The 21,539-nt window shown below is 35.7% G+C and overlaps 1 protein-coding gene across 10 annotated transcripts in view; it reads right to left on the reverse strand.

Annotated features, from left to right (window-relative positions):
• TEX15 (testis expressed 15, meiosis and synapsis associated) overlaps positions 1–21,539 on the reverse strand; it is a 99,373-nt gene that overhangs the window by 56,069 nt on the left and 21,765 nt on the right. For 4 of the 10 annotated variants that reach the window (XM_042983148.1, XM_042983145.1, XM_042983147.1 and 1 more), the window contains exons 1-2: positions 8,961–8,979; positions 7,911–8,061 (exon numbers count right to left, since the gene is read on the reverse strand). In XM_042983148.1, the coding sequence (XP_042839082.1) occupies positions 7,911–8,061; positions 8,961–8,963 (154 nt within the window). In that variant the 5' untranslated portion in view covers positions 8,964–8,979. The other 6 variants (XM_042983141.1, XM_042983139.1, XM_042983140.1 and 3 more) reach the window with 4 other exon arrangements.

The raw sequence follows: 21,539 nt of genomic DNA on the forward strand, positions 1-21,539 counted from the left end.
CCCATTTCATTCCTGATAGTGGTAATTTGTAACATTTGTCCCTTCTGTCAGTCTTGCTAAAGGTTTGTCAAGTTTTTTATTTTTTCAATCAACCAACTTATTTTTCATTGATTTTCCTTCTTTGCTTGTTTTGGGCTTGTTATTCCGTTCTTATTTTCTTAAGGTGGAAGCTGAAGTTACTGTTATGAAATCATTCCTATTTTTAAAAAATTTAATTCCAGAACAGTTAACATACGGTGTTAACATATAGTTTCAGGTGTACAATATAGTGATTCAACAATTCTATACGTTACTCAGTGCTCATCAAGATAAATGTACTCTTAACTTCCCTTCACCTATTTCACCCATCTCTCTACCCACTTCCCCTCTGGTAACCGTCAGTTCTATATAGTTAAGAGTCTAGTTTTGGCTTGTCTCTCTCTTTTTTAAATAATTTTTTCAGTGTTTATTTTTGAGAGAGACAGAGTATGAGCAGGGAAGGAGCAGAGAGGAAACAGAGAATCTGAAGCAGGCTCCAGGCTCTGAGCTGTCTGCACAGAGCCAGACAGGAGGCTCAAACTCCTAAACGGAGATTCATGACCTGAGCCAAAGTCGGACACTTACCCGACTGAGCCACCCAGGTGCCCCACTGGCTTGTCTCTTTTTAATTTTGTTCATTAATTTTCTTCAATTCCACATATGAGTGAAATCACATGGTATTTGTCTTTCTCTGACTGACTTATATTGCTTAGCATTATACTCTCTAGATCCATCCATGTTGTTGCAAATGTCGATTTCATTCTTGTTTATGGCTGAATAGTATTCCACTGTGTGTGTGTGTGTGTGTGTGTGTGTGTGTGTGTGTGTGAGTGAGTGTGTGTGAGAGAGAGAGAGAGAGAGAGAGAGTATTCCACATCTTCTTTATCCATTCATCTATCAATGGACATTTGGGCTGCTTCCATAATTTAGCTATTGTGAGTTATACTTCAATAAACACACAGGTTTTTGAATTAGTGTTTTTGTATTCTTTGGATAAATACCCAGTTGTGGAATTACTAGATCATATGAAATCCTTTCTATTTTCTAATGTTAAGTATTCAGTGCTATAAATTTGTTAGCAATGCTTTAGCTGTGTCCCTAAAATTCTGTTATGTTGCATTTTCATTTTGATTCAATGCATTTTATTTCTCTTGAAATCTCATGAATATTTAGAAATGTGTTATTTTCCATGTGTCTTGAGACCTATTACTTTCTATGAATTTCTACTTTGCATATGCTCCAAGAACATATTCTGTATGACTTCAATTCTTTAAATATGGGGAGATGTGTTTCAGGGCCCAACATATTGTCTATCTTGATAAGTGTCAAATGAGCGTTTGAAAAGAATATCTACTCTGCTGTTGTTGGGTGAAGTCATGTATAAATGTCAATTAGATTCTGTTGTTTGATGGTGTCAAGTTCTTCTGTATCTTTGCTGATTTTCTGCCTTAATAGTTCAGTTCTACCAATTGTTGACAGAGGCATACTAAAGTCTCCAGCTGTAAATCTGAATTTGTCCATTTCTTCTTTAATTTCTAATAATTTTGATTCATGCATACTGAAGCTCTGTTGTTTGATGTATACACATTAAGGTTTGCTATGTCTTATGGGTAGATTGACCCTTTCTCTCATCATTATGCAACATCCCTCTTTGTTCCTGGTAATTTTCTTTCCTCAGAATTCTGCTTTATCTCATATGAATAAAGCTAGTCTTGCTTTATTTTGGCTGTTTCCATGGCCTTTCTGCCTATGTTACTTTAAAAAATGTGTATCACTATATCTGCAGTGGATTTATCAACATTATATACTTCAGTCATCTTAAAAAATATATTGTATCAAAAAAAAAAAAGAAAAAAATATATTGTATCATTCAGGGCCCTTGTTTCTTTCTTCTCAAGTGCACATGGAACATTCTCCTAGATAGCTCACATACTGGGTCACAAAACAGCCCTTCCTAAGTATACAAGAATTGAAATCATACCATGCACATTTTCAGACCATGCTATGAAGCTTGAAATCAACCACAAGAAAAAAGTCTGGAAAACCTCCAAAAGCATGGAGGTTAAAGAACACCCTACTAAAGAATGAATGGGTCAACCAAGCAATTAGAGAAGAAATTAAAAAATATATGGAAACAAATGAAAATGAAAATACAACAATTCAAATGCTTTGGGATGCAGCAAAGGAGGTCCTGAGAGGAAAATACATTACAATCCAGGCCTATCTCAAGAAACAAGAAAAATCCCAAGTACAAAATCTAATAGCACACCTAAAGGAAATAGAAGCAGAACAGCAAAGACACCCCAAACCCAGCAGAAGAAGAGAAATAATAAAGATCAGAGCAGAAATAAACAATATAGAATATAAAAAAACTATAGAGCAGATCAACGAAACCAAGAGTTGGTTTTTTTGAAAAAATAAACAAAATTGATAAACCTCTAGCCAGGCTTCTCAAAAAGAAAAGGGAGATGACCCAAATAGATAAAATCATGAATGAAAATGGAATTATTATGACCAATCCCTCAGAAATACAAGCAATTATCAGGGAATACTATAAAAAATTATATGCCAACAAACTGGACAACCTGGAAGAAACGGACAAATTCCTAAGCACCCACACACTTCCAAAACTCAAACAGGAAGAAATAGAAAACTTGAACAGACCGATAACCAGTGAAGAAATTGAATCAGTTATCAAAAATCTCCCAACAAATAAGAGTCCAGGATCAGATGGCTTCCCTGGGGAATTCTACCAGACATTTAAAGCAGAGATAATACCTATCCTTCTCAAGCTGTTCCAGAAAATAGAAAGGGAAGGAAAACTTTCAGACTCATTCTCTGAAGCCAGCATTACTTTGATTCCTAAACCAGACAGAGACCCAGCAAAAAAAGAGAACTACAGGCCAATATCCCTGATGAATATGGATGCAAAAATTCTCAATAAGATACTAGAAAATCAAATTCAACAGCATATAAAAAGAATTATTCACCATGATCAAATGGGATTCATTCCTGGGCTGCAAGGCTGGTTCAATATTCGCAAATCAATCAATGTGATACATCACATTAATAAAAGAAAAGAAAAGAACCATATGATCTTGTCAATTGATGCAGAAAAAGCATTTGAAAAAATTCAGCATCCTTTCTTAATAAAAACCCTCGAGAAAGTCAGGATAGAAGGAACATACTTGAACATCATAAAAGCCATTTATGAGAAGCCCACAGCTAATATCATTCTCAATGGGGAAAAACTGAGAGCTTTCCCCCTGAGATCAGGAACACGACAGGGATATCCACCCTCACCGCTGTTGTTTAACATAGTGTTGGAAGAGCTAGCATCAGCAATCAGATAACAAAAGGAAATCAAAGGCATCAAAATTGGCAAAGATGAAGTTAAGCTTTCACTTTTTGCAGATGATATGATATTATACATGGAAAACCCAACAGACTCCACCAAAAGTCTACTAGAACTGATGTATGAATTCAGCAAAGTCGCAGGATACAAAATCAATGTACAGAAATCAGTTGCATTCTTATACACTAATAATGAGGCAACAGAAAGACAAAAAAAGAAACTGATCCCATTCACAATTGCACCAAGAAGCATAAAATACCTAGGAATAAACCTAACCAAAGATGTAAAAGATCTGTATGCTGAAAACTATAGAAAGCTAAGGAAGGAAATTGAAGAAGATATAAAGAAATGGAAAAACATTCCACGCTCATGGATTGGAAGAATAAATATTGTTAAAATGTCAATACTACCCAAAGCTATCTACACATTCAATGGAATCCCAATCAAAATTGCACCAGCATTCTTCTTGAAGCTAGAACAAGCAATCCTAAAATTTATATGGAACCACAAAAGGCCCTGAATAGCCAAAGTAATTTTGAAGAAGAAGACCAAAGCAGGAGGCATCACAATCCCAGACATTAGCCTCTACTAAAAAGCTGTAATCATCAAGACAGCATGGTATTAGCACAAAAACAGACACAAAGACCAATGGAATAGAATAGAGACTCCAGAATTGGACCCACAAAAGTATGGCCAACCTAATCTTTGACAAAGCAGGAAAGACTATCCAATGGAAAAAAGACAGTCTCTTTAACAAATGGTGATGGGAGAACTGGACAGCAACATGCAGAAGAATGAAACTAGACCACTTTCTTACACCATTCACAAAAATAAACTCAAAATGGATAAAGGACCTGAATGTGAGACAGGAAACCATAAAAACCCTAGAAGAAAAAGCAGGAAAAAAACCTCCCTGACCTCAGCCGCAGCAATTTCGTAGTTGACACATCTCCAAAGGCAAGGGAATTAAAAGCAAAAATGAACTATTGGAACCTCATGAAGATAATAAGCTTCTGCACTACAAAGGAAACAATCAACAAAACTAAAAGGCAACCGATGGAATGGGAAAAGATATTTGCAAATGACATATCGGACAAAGGGCTAGTATCCAAAATCTATAAAGAACTCACCAAACTCCACACCCGAAAAACAAATAATCCAGTGAAGAAATGGGCAGAAAACACGAATAGACACTTCTCTAGAGAAGACATCCAGATGGCCAACAGGCACATGAAAAGATGCTCAACGTTGCTCATCAGGGAAATACAAATCAAAACCATACTCAGATACCACCTCACACCAGTCAGAGTGGCCAAAATGAACAAATCAGGAGACTATAGATGCTGGAGAGGATGTGGAGAAACAGGACCCTCTTGCACTGTTGGTGGGAATGCAAATTGGTGCAGCCATTCTGGAAAATAGTGTGGAGCTTGCTCAAAAAATTAAAAATAGATCTACCCTATGACCCAGCAATAGCACTGCTAGGAATTTACCCAAGGGATACAGGAGTGCTAATGCATAGGGGCACCTGTACCCCAATGTTTACAGCAGCACTTTTAACAAGAGCCAAATTATGGAAAGAGCCTAAATGTCTATCAACTGATGAATGGATAAACAAATTGTGGTTTATATACACAATGGAATACTACGTGGCAATGAGAAAGAATGAAATATGGCCTTTTGTGGCAACGTGGATGGAACTGGAGAATGTTATGCTAAGTGAAATAAGTCACATAGAGAAAGACAGATACTGTATGTTTTCACTCTTATGTGTATCCTGAGAAATTTAACAGAAGACCATGGGGGAGGAGAACTCCCCCATTGACTCTAAAAAAGTTAGAGAGGGAGGGAGCCAAACCATAGGAGACTCTTGAAAACTGAGAACAATCTGAGGGTTGATGGGGGGTAGAAGGGAGGGTAGGGTGGGTGATGGGTATTGAGGAGGGCACCTGCTGGGATGAGCACTGGGTGTTGTATGGAAACCAATGTAACAATAAATTTCATATTAAAAAAAAATAAATAAAAATATATTGTGTCAACCCGTTTTTTTAATTGGTATATATCATTTACACTTAATATAATTGGTATGTTAGGGCTTAAGCCTGCCATTTATCTGTTTTTCCTCCACTGTTCAATTCTTGATTTCATTTTCCTGACTTCCTATGGGTTACTCAAACATTTAAAAAAATCCATTTTGATCTATTTTTATAAAAATCTTTTAATTCTGATGTAACTGTAGATTCACATGTAGTTGTAATATATAATACAGAAAGCACCTATATTCCCATTCGCCCAGTTCCTTCCAAAGGTAACATCTCACTTTATAATTATTTCCTCTATATACACTGAGAATCACATCAGAGAATGTTACAACTTTTTTTCCAACTGTCAAACATAATTATAAAACTCAAGAGAAGGATGGCTCATTATATTTCCCTGTATTTTGAATCTTTCCTTAATTCCTAATGTTCCCAGCTTCCTTCTTCTGTTGCTTTGTTTAGAGAACTTTGTTCAGCCATTCTTTCAGCCATGTGTTGATGAAAAAATTTTAATTTACTTCATCTGAAAATGTCTACTTCATTTCTATTCCTGAAGGATATTTTTGCCAGGGATAGAACTATGGGTTGACAGTTCTTCTCCTTCTATACTTAAATGTTATGCCACCTCCTCTAGGCTCCATGGTTTCTAATGAAAAATCTTCTGTCATTCAAAAAAATTTTCCCCTATAGGGGCACCTGGCTGGCTCAGTTGGTTGAAGCACATGACTCTTACTCTTGGGAGTCATGAGCTCAAGCCCCCTGTTGGGCATAGAGTTTACTTAAAAATTTTTTTTTCCCTTATAGATATGTGGTTGCTCTAGTTGCTTTCAAGATTTTTCTGTCCTTAGTCTTCAGAAGTTTGATTATGCTGTGCTATAGCATGGACTTTTTGGGTTTATGGAACCTTCAGCCTTTTGATTATGCAGGTTTATGCCCTTTGCCAAATTTGGGAAATTTTTTAGCCAATATTCCTTCAAGTACTTTTCTACACTCTTTCTCTTCTTCTTTGGGGACACTGAGGACAAAGATGTTAAATCTTATATTATTGTTCCACACATTCCTGAAGCTCTGGTATTTTTTTCTGTGTGTGCATGTGTACGTTCTCCCGTGTCATTCAGGCTGAGTAATTTCTATTGTTATTATCTTCAAATTCACTATTTCCAATGTCTTCTTCTCAACTCTTCTCTGGATCCATCCTTTTTTATTTTGATTATTGTATTTTTCAGTTCCAAAATTTCTACTTGGTTCTTTATTACATTTTGCATTTTTTTGTTGAGATTTTCTATTTTTTCATTTGTTTCAAGAGTGTTCATAGTTGCTTACTGAAACACCATTATAATGGCTGCCTTAAGAGCCTTGTCAGATTAATTCCAACATCTGTTTCATCAGAGTATTGGCATCTATGGATTACTTTGTCTCATTCAAGTTGATATTTTTCCTGGTTGGTAGAAAATGAGTGATTTCAAAAAATTTTATTTTGGTCATTTTGGATATTGTTAAGATATTCTGGATCATATTTAATCTTGGGTTTTACCAAGCCTCTACTGAAATTGAGCTAACAGGGGAAACTGCCAGTAAGAAAAGGGAGGGACTGATTTCTTTACCACCAGATTGGACTGAAATCCTGGCTCCCTAAAGAGTCTCCAACAACACTGTGTGTGTGTGTGTGGGGGGGGTTGTTTGTTACCATGAGAAAGGGGTAGAAGTCACTGCTCCTGACTCAGCCTCCAATGACAATGTGGGAAAGGGACAGGTGTTTTGTAACTGACAGGTGTGATAGCAGTCCAGGCTCCATACTTGGTCTTCATGGACTCTATTCCAAGTGAGAAGGGGTGGCTCATCACCACAGGGCAGGGATGGAAAACCACTGACACTGCAGGGGAGGGGATGCCAGGGAGGGGAACCTGTTACTGCCATGAAGGGGAGAGGAGTGGATAGAAGTCTAAGCCCTCCACTTAGCTTTTGCTAACAAAGGTGTACCGACTATATTTCCCCCCCTAGTTTTTTGTAGGAATAAGGGATATACTGTCAAATAAGTTTCTATTTTTCTAGGATGTGCCCTTCCTAGTCCTTTTCAAGGGAGAAGACACTTTTCTTGGGGCTTTCTGTGTCTATTCCAGCTGGTATTCCTGGACTGTTGGCATATGATCTGAGACATGGAGGAAACACAAACATAAAATCCAGAGAACTTACTGCAGTGACATTCCTTGAGTCCCAGGGTTTTTAAGTGGTCCATCTTCTCTACACCTTCCAAAGTCTTCTACTATTTGTTTTGTGTATAATGTCCAGCAATTTTAAGTGTACTTAGTGAAAGGGATAGGAGTCATGTCTGTTTCATTGTGTGTGAACCAAAGGTACATGTGTGTTTAAGGAATTAAAGGCATGACTTCATCTAATTTTATATAGTCAAAACAGAAGATGAACACAAACTAAGAATCAGAAAAATGCAGTAATAGTTATAAAATAACCCCGCCTTCCTTGGAAATAGTAAATATTACCTTTCCCAGCTGCCCTCCTGATCTTGGGAATAGTGAATTTCTTCAAAGGATTGACTTCTACACCAGCAAGTAATAAAGGCTCACTGGTTGAGTTCATTTTCCATAGTGTCTTGTGTTTAGCAATATCTTTCATTTCCATTTTGTTGGTGCCCTAAAATCAACCCGAAATTATTAAACAAAAGGTCAATTAATAAGTAAGAGGCAATGGCAGTAAAACTTTAAAATTTCTTACATGGAATTGAACACACTGTCTTGGTCACACTCACAACAGTTTCCAATCACAATTTGTCAGGTCACCCAAAATAAAAAATTAACAGCTTTAGCTTTTACATAATGTTTTAAATATTTATTTTGTTAGCTTCTAATAAACCTTTTCTCTGTAATTTATAAAACTGTAATGGGGTAACTAAAAGTGTGTGTTCCTGAAAAGTTTAATAACTTCCAAACAATTAAAAAAATGTTTATTTAATTTTGATGGGGTAGGGACAGAGAGAGAAGGAGACAGAGGATCTGAAGCAGGCTCTATGCTGATGGCAGTGAGCCCAATGTGGAGCTCAAACTCACGGACTGTGAGTCATTACCTGAGCTGACACCAGATGCTCAACTGACTGAGCCACCCAGTCACCTCTGAACAACAATTTTTTATTAACATTTGGTAAAATTCTTGCCAAATACTATGTTTTTAAAAAGCATTTTGTCTATACACTTCTGTGAACAGAATGAATTCTCTAAATCAGAATCTCTGCCTGTGGGAAAAACCTAAAGTTGTAAACCAACTACTACAGGACTATCCCTACATTGGATTGCCTAAACAGTCAATCATTGGCTAATGTTCCATAGTATCACTCTATAAATGGATTAAGACCTCATATATTGTCATACTATAAAAGATTTCTTTTCCTCCCTTCTTTCTCTCTCCAACCCTCCCTCCCCTCCCACCCAACACATACAGTTAATTCTTAACCTTTCAAGCAGAACTCGTACTAGGTATTGAAGGAAAGTTATGGAGTCTACACACAGAAATATATGTAGACATGGATTTTTTCATACCATTTCATAATATGGTTCATGGACCTCCTGATAGCTATTAACTGCTTAGTTCCAACTTAGCTCATAATCTACATTAAGAGCTGCCAAAATTCTACAGAAGGATCATAAAGGATAAAATTCTACAGAAGGTTCACAAAAGATTTTCCCTTCAATCCCCACTCCACCCTTTATGGGAGATAATCTTACAATCTCCCAAACATGGATCAGAATAGGGAATCTGAATAGACAGAAATCTCTAGAAACAGAAAATCAGCCTTTCTCTCATCTAGCTTCACTGATAGACACCAGTGGTGTTGTCACCTAACAAGAACACCCACAAGATACACTATCTTGAGTCAGGGCACCTGGCTAACTCAGTTGGTAGAGCACGTGACTCTTTATCTTGGCATTGTGAGTTTGAGCCCTGTGTTGGGTGCAGAGATTATGTAAAAATAAAATCTTTAACAACAACAAAAGAAATACTGTTGCCAAGATATACCAGCCTGAGAGATAGCTGTCAAGATAGCCATATTCATCTGGTAAGGGGGAGAAGGAAGAATAATTTATTTAATGACTTAAATTACAAGAAAACTTTTCACTTAATCGTGATCTATACCTACTGTACACAAAGGGATACTACCATCACTTGAATATACTTGAAGGGCCAAGTGCTGCAACAATCCTCAATACTGCCTTTAACTATAGTTAAACTGTATTTTCAGGAAAGGTGGATACTATTATAGCTGTATGGTTTCTTATACAATGTTCCTCTAGTACAATTTACTAATAAAGTGGGCCTCTGAAATTCACTGGTTTTGTTCCTTAGTGCTTAGGATAACACTAAGTCACAAATTAGCTAAGTTAAAAACTGTAGTGAAAAATGAATATTCAGGGCACAATGGTATTCGATGTTCTTTAAAAAAAAATTTTTTTTAATGTTTGTTTATTTTTGAGAGACAGAGAAGAGTATGAGCAGGGGAGGAGCAGAGAGAGACGGAGACAAAGAATGTGAAGCACGCTCCAGGCTCTGAGCCGTCAGCACAGAGCCTGATGTGGGGCTCAAACCCACAAGCTGTGAGATCATGACCTGAGCATCTGAAGTTGGACGCTTAACCGACTAAGCCACCCAGGCGCCCTTCAATGTTCTTTATTAAGTTGCACCCAGCAATTTTTCAAGTAGGAATAATACTTGAAAAACTTCAGCCTAAACAACTTAGCCATATTAAAGTGATAACAAATTCATATAAATCTTTATATTCATATTCACAGTCCCATAAACATATCCTGTTCTGTAGTATATAACAGGATATGTTTTTACATATGTATGCAAATGGTTGAGTGTCTGACTCTTGATTTTCACTCAGGTCATAATCTCGTGGTTTGTTAGATCAAGAACCACATCGGGTTCTATGCTGACAGTGTGAATCCTGCTTGGGATTCTCTCTCTGCCTCTCTCCCACTCATGCTCTCTCTCTCTCAAAAGTAAATAAATAAACACTTAAAAAATAAGTATGTATATTATGATCAATGTTAAGCTAACACACTTGAAGATTATACAAAATAATACATTCTAGGAAAAAAATTATTAAAACTGATTTAAGAAGGAATTACAAGAATTCATCATCTTAGTACTGTCAAGAAGAAATTAAATTAGAAGTTACAAACTGATTCTAAAAGTAAAAATGATATTATGGGGCTCCTGGATGGTTCAGTTGGTTAAGCATACAACTCCTGATTTCAGTTCAGGTGATGATCTCACAATTGTGAGATCGAGCCCCATGTTGGGTTCAGCACGGAATGTGGAGCTTGTTTGGGATTCTCTCTCTGCCCCTCCCCTGCTCGTGCTCTCTCTCTCTCAAATAAACTTAAAAAATAAAAAAATTAAAGTAAAAATGATATTAATATATCACAAACCATCTGAGTTCACCCCAGAAATGCAAGGGAGATTTATCAATAGGAAATATGTACATCTCATTTACTACATAAACCTTTTAAAAGTATTTTGCCTATACACTAAAAAAGAAAAATCAAGTGATTCTCTCAATAGACTATGATTATCTCATAGACTTATGATTTTTTTTTTTTTAAAACATCTTAGGAAAGAGGAAGCGACAGAGAAATTGGTAACGAACACCAAAAATTTATAGCAAATTGCTAAATATCAGGAGCACTACCTTTTCAATTAAGAATAAAATAAGAATGCCTTTGTTTCCTTTATCTCTGCTTCCCTGTAACAGTGGGCTGGTGGTGCTCACAAGGGCAAATGGCAAGAAATAAAAGGTATAAAGGCAAGTTAAAGGGAAAAAAGAAAAGGGCTTGGGAATTTCTGGGAGTAAAAGAGTGTTTCAGCTTGTAAGAGAAAACTTAGATGAAGTTTTAGATGAAGAATGAATTTTACTTAGAAAGGCAAAAAAATCATAATGTTTCAAATTTTGGTTCTACCATTAATTAACAATGTTATATTAGGCAAAATGCCTAACTTCTCTGAGACTGATAATATCAATAATATTTCACATGGTTGTAGCACCTGTATGCTATAATGGACACAATTAACTATTTGTATATTCCTAAAGTCTATCCTATGGAACCAAGTTACACTATTTGTCAAGAAACACAGGACTGCAAAGATAACCTGCTTAGAAGTCAAGTGATGTTGGTTCTAATACTAGCTCTTAATAGCTCTCTAATACTAGCAACTACTCAACTAACCTCCAACAATTCACTAACTTCTGCAGTGTGTTACTCTGTGTGCATTATGAATTGTATTACATTTTTCAGGGACAAGTAATGGCCAAAGAATAGATATCTTTTATGCCAAATAGTCAGGCTAAATATTTGATCCTCTTGAAGTCCATTTTAGAAGAATATTTGTATTGGGTTTCCGAAGACCATCATCAAACATTAAGGACTTGCATGTTTGGGAGATTAGAGATTACTAAATAAACCTGCAAAATCTTTAACCTGATTGTCAAAGAGTCTTAATAACAGAACCTGTTTCAAGTGAAAAACTTAGCCTTAGAGTTTCTTTAATGAGACTCAACTGCTATCAGTTGAGTCCTTATACAAGGTAACTCAGGATGACTGCAGATACACAAAAGCATTAATGAGAAAGTTTTTTTTCAGTTCTCTTTCAAACTTTTGTATGAATCAGCTTGTTATTAATTTATCTTTAAAATCTCTAAAACTTTGCTGTTCTTTAACAACAACAAAAGCAATGCCTCAGTTTCAGGATTTTCTGGCAAATAATACTGTTCTAACTTATTTTTACACTTACCTTCTATTTGTGCCAAATAATACTGACTTCCTATTCATTTTCCATCCCAAAATATACTTAAGTAAAAAATAAGTCTACTTTAGAATATTACAGAAGTTACTGTAATGATGATATGCAGATATGGCAAAGATCATTCATTCCTCTTCTAGTAATCTCAAAAAAGAGTTCCTGATGAATAAAGAATACTCTCAGAACTTAAGTCACAAAAGTAATTTCTGAGTTCTTCTGCAGAGTTCTAAATGGTTCAGACTAAGAATTATTTGATAAGCAAATGGTTAAATCAGATCACACATATGATAAACTGCATATACAATTAGTGAAATTAAGCCAAGAATCCCTTAGTTAAGACTATATAATGGAGAAATAAAATACATTTTTGTCATATCTTTCATTTTACAGATCAGGGATTGGCAAACGCTGGCCCACTATTAGTTTTCATAGGGACTGAAATTTAAATGACTGGAAAAAAGTCAGGAATAGTATTTGTCGCTTAAAAAATTATCTGCAACTCAAATTTAAGGGTCCATGGTAAGTAAATTTTACTGGGACACAGCCACACCAATTTATCTATTGTCTATGGCTGCTTTACTATTAGAAAAGCATAGCTGAGTAAATGTGACAGACACTCTGGGGCCCACAGACTAAAATATTTACTACCTAGCCCTTTACAGAAAGAGTTTGCCAACCCCTGTCAGAGATGAAGCAACACAACTAATTGGGACAATAAAAACTAGGTCTTATGACTTCCATTTCAGGGCTCTTTCTCCCATACTCCCATTGTCTCAATTATCTCTCTACTGTATTATGAATTTCAAAGTGAGTGAATCCCTACTCACTTTGCTTCTCTGCATCTTGCCCAACAGCATTTAAACAGGCTCAAACCTGATCATTTCAAAACCAAAATAGGATTCTACCAGGGTTATACATGTCTTTATCTAGATCACCTTACTTCCTCCTCAATCTACTTTGATTTTCAACTCCACCTCAACAGCAATCTTCAGTTACCTTTTTCACATCAGTCTCTCACTCACGTAAGCACACTTCTGGCTCATAACTTACTTGGCCTGTTTACATTTGATACTCTTGACCAATCTGCCCCACTCTTCCCTGATTGCTGTGACTTCATAATCCTGATTTCAGGTGGTCCTTTCTCAGTCTCTTAATAATTCAACACTAAAACATTATTGTTTTAATGTTTCCTTCTATAAGGGAAATAAGAGAATATTCTCTTTGAAGATTTTTTTAGTAGTATTTATCAAACTAATTTTAGCCAACAACAAAAACAAAATCTTGTGGTTTTAATTTGCATTTCTTTCATTACTAGTGAGGTTGAGTCATTTTTTTCCTGTCACTTGTTCCTCCTATCTTTTTCTCCATTTTTTCTTTTTTACAAGTAAGATGGTTTTTAATGATTTGTAAGGATTTTATACACAGAGATATTAGTTTTTGTCTGTCATAATAAAGGTTGCAATATTTTTGTCTTAATTTCATTTATGGCATTTGTATCCCATAGCAAAATTTTAATTTTTGTGTAGTTTAATTTCTCAACCTTTTATTACACTGGATTTTTATCTTAACACCATCAGTGTAGGAGAGTTCCAGTTGTTCCATATTTTCAACTCACATAATACTGGCCCAGACTTTAATTCCTGCCGATTCGGCATTTGCCGATCTGCAAATGCTATCTCACTGTGGTTAGTTTGCATTTGTCTGATTTTTCATAAGACTGTGTATATTTATTGGTCATTTGTGTTTTCAAACCCGTGAAATGCCTGTTCATGTTTTTTACCCACTTTTTTATGAGGCTATTTATTCTACTCTATGTATTTGCCAAAAAAAAAAAAAAACTTTTTTTTTTTTTTTAAATTTTCTTAACGTTTATTTATTTTTGAGACAGAGAGAGACAGAGCATGAATGTGGGGAGGGTCAGAGAGAGAGGGAGACACAGAATCTGAAACAGGCTCCAGGCTCTGAGCTGTCAGCACAGAGCCCGATGCAGGGCTTGAACTCATGGACTGTGAGATCATGACCTGAGTCGAAGTCGGCCACTTAACCGACTGAGCCACCCAGGCGCCCCCAAAAAAAAATCTTTTTGAGATATGAGCACTTCATCAATCATATTTGTTGCAAATAATTTCCCCTCACTTTTTAAACTTATCTTTTCACTTTTTTGAAAAATATTTAATGTGGTTGAATTTATACACTTTTTCCTTATATTTTGTTTTTGCTTTTGATAAACTTTAATAATTCTCCCCAAGATCATAAAGAATATCCTCTCTATTCTCTTCTATGAAAAGTTTTATAGTTTTGCCTTTTACCTTCAAGTCCTTAAATAACCTGAAATTCATGTTAGTCTGAGGTAAGAAGGGCTCAATTTTTCCATATGAGTATCCAGGGTAGCATTAGAAAAATCTTTCCTTTCCCTATTTATCTCTGGTATCTCTGACATTAATCAACTTTCCACATATGTATGATTTCTAGGCTCTCTGATCTGTTTTATTGGTGTCTTTCTGCATTCCTGCACCAACACCACACAATAATAAATCTTGATATATGTTAGGATAAAACCAAAAGAAAATAAAAAACAAATCTTGTTTTTTGAAACACCTTTGCTCTTACACACATATTTTAAAATAAGTTTGTCTAAAACATAAAAGACAAATATAGAGAACAAACAGAGGGTTGCTAGAGGGGCGGTGGGAGGGGGATGGGCTACATGGATAAGGGGCATTAAAGAATCTACTCCTGAAATCAGTGTTGCACTATGTGCTAACTAACTTGGATGTAAATAAATGAATAAATGAATAAATAAATGAATAAATAAATAAATAAATGTAAAATAAGTTTGTCTAATAAGAAATCTTGTTTAGGTTTTAACTGGAATTTCACTGATCTACTACTGATCAATGATATTGTTTTATGAGTCTTCCTCTCTTGAACATGGGTTATCTTCCTATTTATTCATGTCCTTTATATCTTTCAATAAAGATTTCTTTTTTCCACAAGGGTATAACATGTTTTAAAGAATTTATTGTAAGTTCTGGGGTGCCTGGGTGGCTGAGTCAGTTAAATGTCCAACTTCAGCTCAGGTCATGATCTCATGGTTCATGGTGTTTGAGTCCCACGTGAGGCTCTGTGCTGACATCTTGGAGCCTGCTTGGATCCTCTGTCTCCTTCTCTGTGCCCCTCCCTTGCTCTCTCTCTCTCTCTTTCAAAACTAAATAAACATTAAAAAAATAAAGGATTTATTCTAAGTTTGTCATAATTTTTAAATCACTACACATTATCTTTTTAAAAAGTTGTATTTTATTCACTGCTAATGTTTAAAGTGGTGTTCATGATAATGACAATATTTATCTGTAACACTTATTAGGAACCAGACACTTATCTAAGTGCTTTAGGTATATATTGATCCACTTAATCATCATATCCCTATAAGATTCCCTTATTTTAAATTAGGGAAAAAAGTGTAAGTTAAATAATGTGCCCAAGGACAGAAAGCTAGGAAGTGTTTGTTGGAATTTAAAGCCAGGCAGTCTGACATTGGCATGAATACACTCAATTGTTAGGCAAAATGACTTTCACTGAAACTGATTTCTGTACACTGACTGCCAGCAACCTTGCTATGCTTCTATTGATTCTAATAATTTGTCTTCATGAACAATCATAACCTTTCTGAATGAGGAAGGGCATATTATAATGATTTTCAGCATGTTTCTTTTTTCCAATTATTATACCATTTATTTCTTGTGCTTGCCTTACTGCGCAGGCTAGAAGTTCTAACGTATGTCAAATATAAGTGATAATGGCAGGTGCCTTGGTCTTTTCCCTGAACCTAAAGGGGAAGTTTTAAATCTTTTACAATTGAATGACAAATTCTATTTTTTTTTTTTTGAAAGACATCCTGTATTGGTTAAATTTTCCTGGGTATAAAATTCTAGACTGACTGCTATTTTCTCTCAGCTCTCTTAAGATACTATCCCACTACTTCCTGTGACCCACTGCTCCTGTTAAGAAATCACCTCCAAAAGCAGTGTGGAGGTTCCTCAGAAAATTAAAAATAGACCTACCCTATGACCCAGCAATAGCACTGCTAGGAATTTACCCAAGGGATACAGGAGTACTGACGCATAGGGGCACTTGTACCCCAATGTTTATAGCAGCACTCTCAACAATAGCCAAATTGTGGAAAGAGCCTAAATGTCCATCAACTGATGAATAGATAAAGAAATTGTGGTTTATATACACAATGGAATACTACGTGGCAATGAGAAAGAATGAAATATGGCCTTTTGTAGCAACGTGGATGGAACTGGAGAGTGTGATGCTAAGTGAAATAAGCCATACAGAGAAAGACAGATACCATATGGTTTCACTCTTATGTGGATCTTGAGAAACTTAACAGAAACCCATGGAGGAGGGGAAGGAAAAAAAAAAAAAAGAGGTTAGAGTGGGAGAGAGCCAAAGCATAAGAGACTGTTAAAAACTGAGAACAAACTGAGGGTTGATGGGGGGTGGGAGGGAGGGGAGGGTGGGTGATGGGTATTGAGGAGGGCACCTTTTGGGATGAGCACTGGGTGTTGTATGGAAACCAATTTGACAATAAATTTCATATATTGAAAAAAAAAAAAAAAAAGAAATCACCTCCAATATAATTGTCACTCATTTAAGGGCAAATCTTTTTTCTCTGACAGCTTTTAAAATCTCTTCATCTCTGGTGTTCTGCATTTTCATTATAATGTTCTAGTGTAAATATTTCATGGACTTGTATTTAAGGTTTGGTATCTTTGACATTTTTGTGAAATTTTCTGCAACTTTATCTCTGAATATTGTTGTGGCATTGTTCTATTTCCTTAGAATAGAAATTTTAGTTACCTGTGTTTAAACTTCTACACCTTTATTTTTCATGTTTCTTAACACCTAATTCATGTATTTCATCTCTTTTTCCTAGGTTGCATTCTCAATAAAGTTGATTTAAAATCAATAGTTGATTTAACACACACACACACACACACACACACACACACACAAAACAAAGAGTGATATAATATCTGGGTTACTTGCTTTAAAATTATCCAGTTAATAACTGCTGAAGCTTGAAAATGGGTACTTGGGGACTCATTATAGTATTCTATTTTCATATATTTTGGAACTTTCCAGAATAAAAACAGAAGCATAAAAGTGGCTAAATGTGCATAAATTATCTTTAAAAATTTGTTTTAATGTTAACTTATTTTTGAGAGAGAGAGAGAAACAAAGTGTGAGCAGGGTAGGGGAAGAGAGAAGGAGATACAGAATCCAAAGCAAACTCTAGGCTCTGAACTGTCAGCACAGAGCCTGATGTGGGGCTCGAACTCACAAACTGCAAGATCATGACCCGGGCCAAACTCAGACGGAGCCACCCAGGCACCCTGAAATTATCTTTAAAAGAAATCGATAACGTTAGCTGTCTATGGAGAAAAGAATACTAGGTGGTTTAGGAATGTGGAGGAATTTATCAGCTTACATTTTTATTACCTTAAGTTTTATCTTCATAAATTTATAAACTCTTAAAAATGAAAATAATTTGTTCACTATTGCAACAAAAAATATAAAATACATAAGAATAAACTGAAGAAATGATCTGGGCTGATAGGAAGACTTCTAAAAACTCTGAAGGTCATAAAAGACTTGCTTAAAGAGGGAATGAGCATACTTTATTTTTGAGGAATACTTATTATGGTGAATATTTAAAATTGTCCTATATTAAGCCTCTAAAGTTGATTCAATCTTGAAATTGACAAAAATAATACTAAAGGTTATATGGAAAAGAAACAATCAAGGAAATTCTGAGAAAGTTACTGGAGGAAGAAAACTGGACTATTAAATATTATAATTTATTCAATAATTATAGCAATTATAATTAGCTGGGTAATATCACTCAATTAAATTTAGGTTTTATTAATGAGAGAGGATAGTAAATAATAGGCAATTTAAAACTGTAGTTATCGACACAAAAATAAACAATGGAATACCAGAGTCAGAAAAAAGACCAAAAGTCCCCAAGATTTTGCAGATGTTAATAATGGTATTTCAAATCAGTGAGGCAATCTACAGTATTCAAACAGAACCTAGCCATATGGAAAACAAAAACACAAATTTAAAACTACAATGAAATTTTTCATACCTCTCAGATCAGAAAATATTAAAGTCTGACAATGTCAAATGCTTAAAAAGGTGCCAGAGCAAGTGGAACTCTCATATACTTCTGGTGACTGTGTAAACTGGTACTGTCACTTTAGAAAACAACTAGGCAGTATCTAGTAAGGTTGAAGATGTGGATTATCTTCTGACCTAGAAACTCCATTCTCTAGGTATAAATACTCAAGAAGCAATTCACAAAGTGTGATCCGAAAACTTCTGGGAGTCCTTAAGAGCATTTCAAGGTGTCAGCAGGTCCTCTTTTCCACCTACATATCTGTGAGGTCATATTATCTTCATATTCTTCAACCAAAACAACAAAAACTGCAGAAGACTAAATGCAGAAGCAAGTGTGAGAATTCACTTCTTTTTTTTTAAGTTTATTTATTTATCTATTTATTAAATGTTTGTTTATTTTTTAGGGGTGCCTTGGTGGCTCAGTCAGTTAAGTGTCCGACTTGGCTCAGGTCATGATCTTGTGGTTCTTGAGTTCGAACCCTGCATCGGGCTCTGTGCTGACAGATCAGAGCCTGGAAACTGCTTCGGATTCTGTGTCTCCTGTTCTCTCTCTGCCCCTCCCCCGGTTGCACTCTCTCTCTCAAAAATAAACATGCTGTCAGCGCAGAGCCTGATACTGGGCTTGAACTCATGAACTGTGAGATCATGACCTGAGCTGAAATCACAAGTCAACCAAGTGAGCCGTCCAGGGTGCCCCACACCTGATTTCTATTAGCCTGATTTGCAGTAATAGAAAACAACAGCACTTTTTTGGGAAATAGTTATTTTTCATTAAAATATTACTTATGTCAATATGATGGATGTGTTGCTATTTCTAAATGAAAAATTAGTATGGTTAAAAATTTCTTGCTTGTAACTAGGTACAGGAGATACAATCCTCGTTAACAAAAGTTCTTTACGGTCTTAAATTTGAAGGGTGATTAAAGGGATCCTATATAAAGAATACATTTGGTTTTGTCCCAGCAAAGAGTTTCAAAAACCCTTGGAATGTCCTAAATGACAGGAGTGACTTTGTTATGCTAAAAGGTGACTCATGGTGGGCCCCTACATAGTTTCAAAATCGGGGCTGGTCACCAGAAAACCGTGTACGTGATTAGACAGCTAGGACTTTCAGTTGCTCCACCCGGGAGAAGGATTAAGAATGAGTTTAATCACATGTCCAATGATTTAATCAATTGCACCTCCTTAATAAAACCCCAATAAACACTGGACACTACAGCTCAAGGGAGCTTACTGATTGGTGAACGCAATGATGTGCTGTAAGTGTGATGCCTCCAGACTTCACGGAGGGAAGACATGGACTGTTAAGGACCCTCCCAGGACTGCATTCTATGTATGTCCTTTGTAATAAAACTAATTTTAAGTACAGTGCTTTTTGAGTTCTGGGTGTTGTTCTAGTGAATTATTGAAACTGAGGGGGTTCGTGGGAACCTCTGAATTTGTAAGCAGTTGGTCACAGGTATGGGCGGCTTGGGGAACCACTTGCGACTGACATCTGAAGTAAGGACAGTTTTGCGGAAGACTTAGCTCTAATGGGAGTCTGACACTAAATACAGATGGTCAGCATTTGAACTCGATTGTATTGCACTGCAGTTAGGGTGGAAATGTCAAATTTTAAAACCAACATCTCTGACAACCATTATCCTAGAGAAGCTCCTGTACATGTACACCTAAAAGCAAACTGAGGAGTGTTCAGAGCAGCATTGTTGCTGATGTCCATCACTAACCAGCAGGATGAATAAACTGTGGTATACAACATGCCAGGGAATACAACATGAATGAAAATGAATCGACTACAGCTACATGAAACGTAATGTCAAAACAAGTTGTGAAAGAGTAAAGTAGGATGCCATTTATATGAAGTTTAAAAAATGCGAAACTGAACAACTTAGGAAAGAAGAAATATGATAGATAGCAGGCAAATCATCAGCTCAGTGTGTAACAACCTTGTTAGTTTCAAAGGAAAACTTTCAATTCTATACCAGGTGAACATATAAGTGAGGGTAGAAAAAAATACACACAGAGGGTTTAGACAAATTCGTGCTTCACATACCTACAGTAATATCCTCCCTCTTTCCGACCACTCATTCACGGGGTTTCGTTATGTGTGTATGACTGAAGACTGATACAACAATTGTGTTATATCATTTCTAGGCAACATATTTTTTTCAAATTTCAATGTTTCTGATTTCAGGACATTTATTAAAATCAATATGAATTTTTTAAAAATTAACAACTACCAATTATGAACTTTAATGTACTATTTACTATTTCCCCCACCAAAGATTACTATTAAGTTGACAATAGTATGCCAAAGTATGGCAATCTACAACAGAAAAAATATGATAGACATGTTACAAAACTGAGTGGCAGGCAGCTGAATGGTGCTAACAAAAAATATGTGACCACCAAACATTTGCTATTTTTCAATAATCCCAAAACTCTCCATTTAGCATTCCATACTGTAACTATTACACTTCATAAATTTCCTACAGTAAAAAACAAAAAATTCCTAAAGTATCAAACTGGCACTCATCCTGACCTAATACCCAGCCCATTACTGACAAAGAAAACAGAGGCCTGAATGTTTCAGGAGGAACTTGTACAACCAGAATTATATTACTATATTGAAACTTGGCTTTTAATGATTTATTTAAATGAGCTTAAAATTTTTTATCAACCTGAGTTCTTAACTTTATTAAAGAATAATAAATTTTAAAATAGTAATATAATTAGACTGTGTTCGTTCTAACTGGAACCATCTCAGTGTTCTAAAATTCACTGATTAGGTGAAATGTAGAGAAGGTGAAATCAAGTCTTTAATTTGACCACTGCTATCAAATGATATAATAACAATTGGTAGACAAAGGATGCTTTGATCAAATATTGTTGTCTTTGATAGTTTTGGCTATATGAATATTCCAAATATGAAACTGGTATAGACAGAGATGATGACTGTGCAACCAGAATACAGCTGCTCGTATTGGTAAGACTGAAGTTTCACAACTCAGGTAACACCAGCAAAAACAGGACTTGGGTAGAAAGTTATAGAATCCTTAACTCTTTTACCCTGCCTGGCTCACATGATTGTCAGTACTTGGGTAAGAGAAAGTCTTTGGCAGGTGTGC

This window comes from Panthera tigris, chromosome B1 (assembly GCF_018350195.1).
Source record: "Panthera tigris isolate Pti1 chromosome B1, P.tigris_Pti1_mat1.1, whole genome shotgun sequence".
NCBI classification, from domain to species: Eukaryota; Metazoa; Chordata; class Mammalia; order Carnivora; family Felidae; genus Panthera; species Panthera tigris.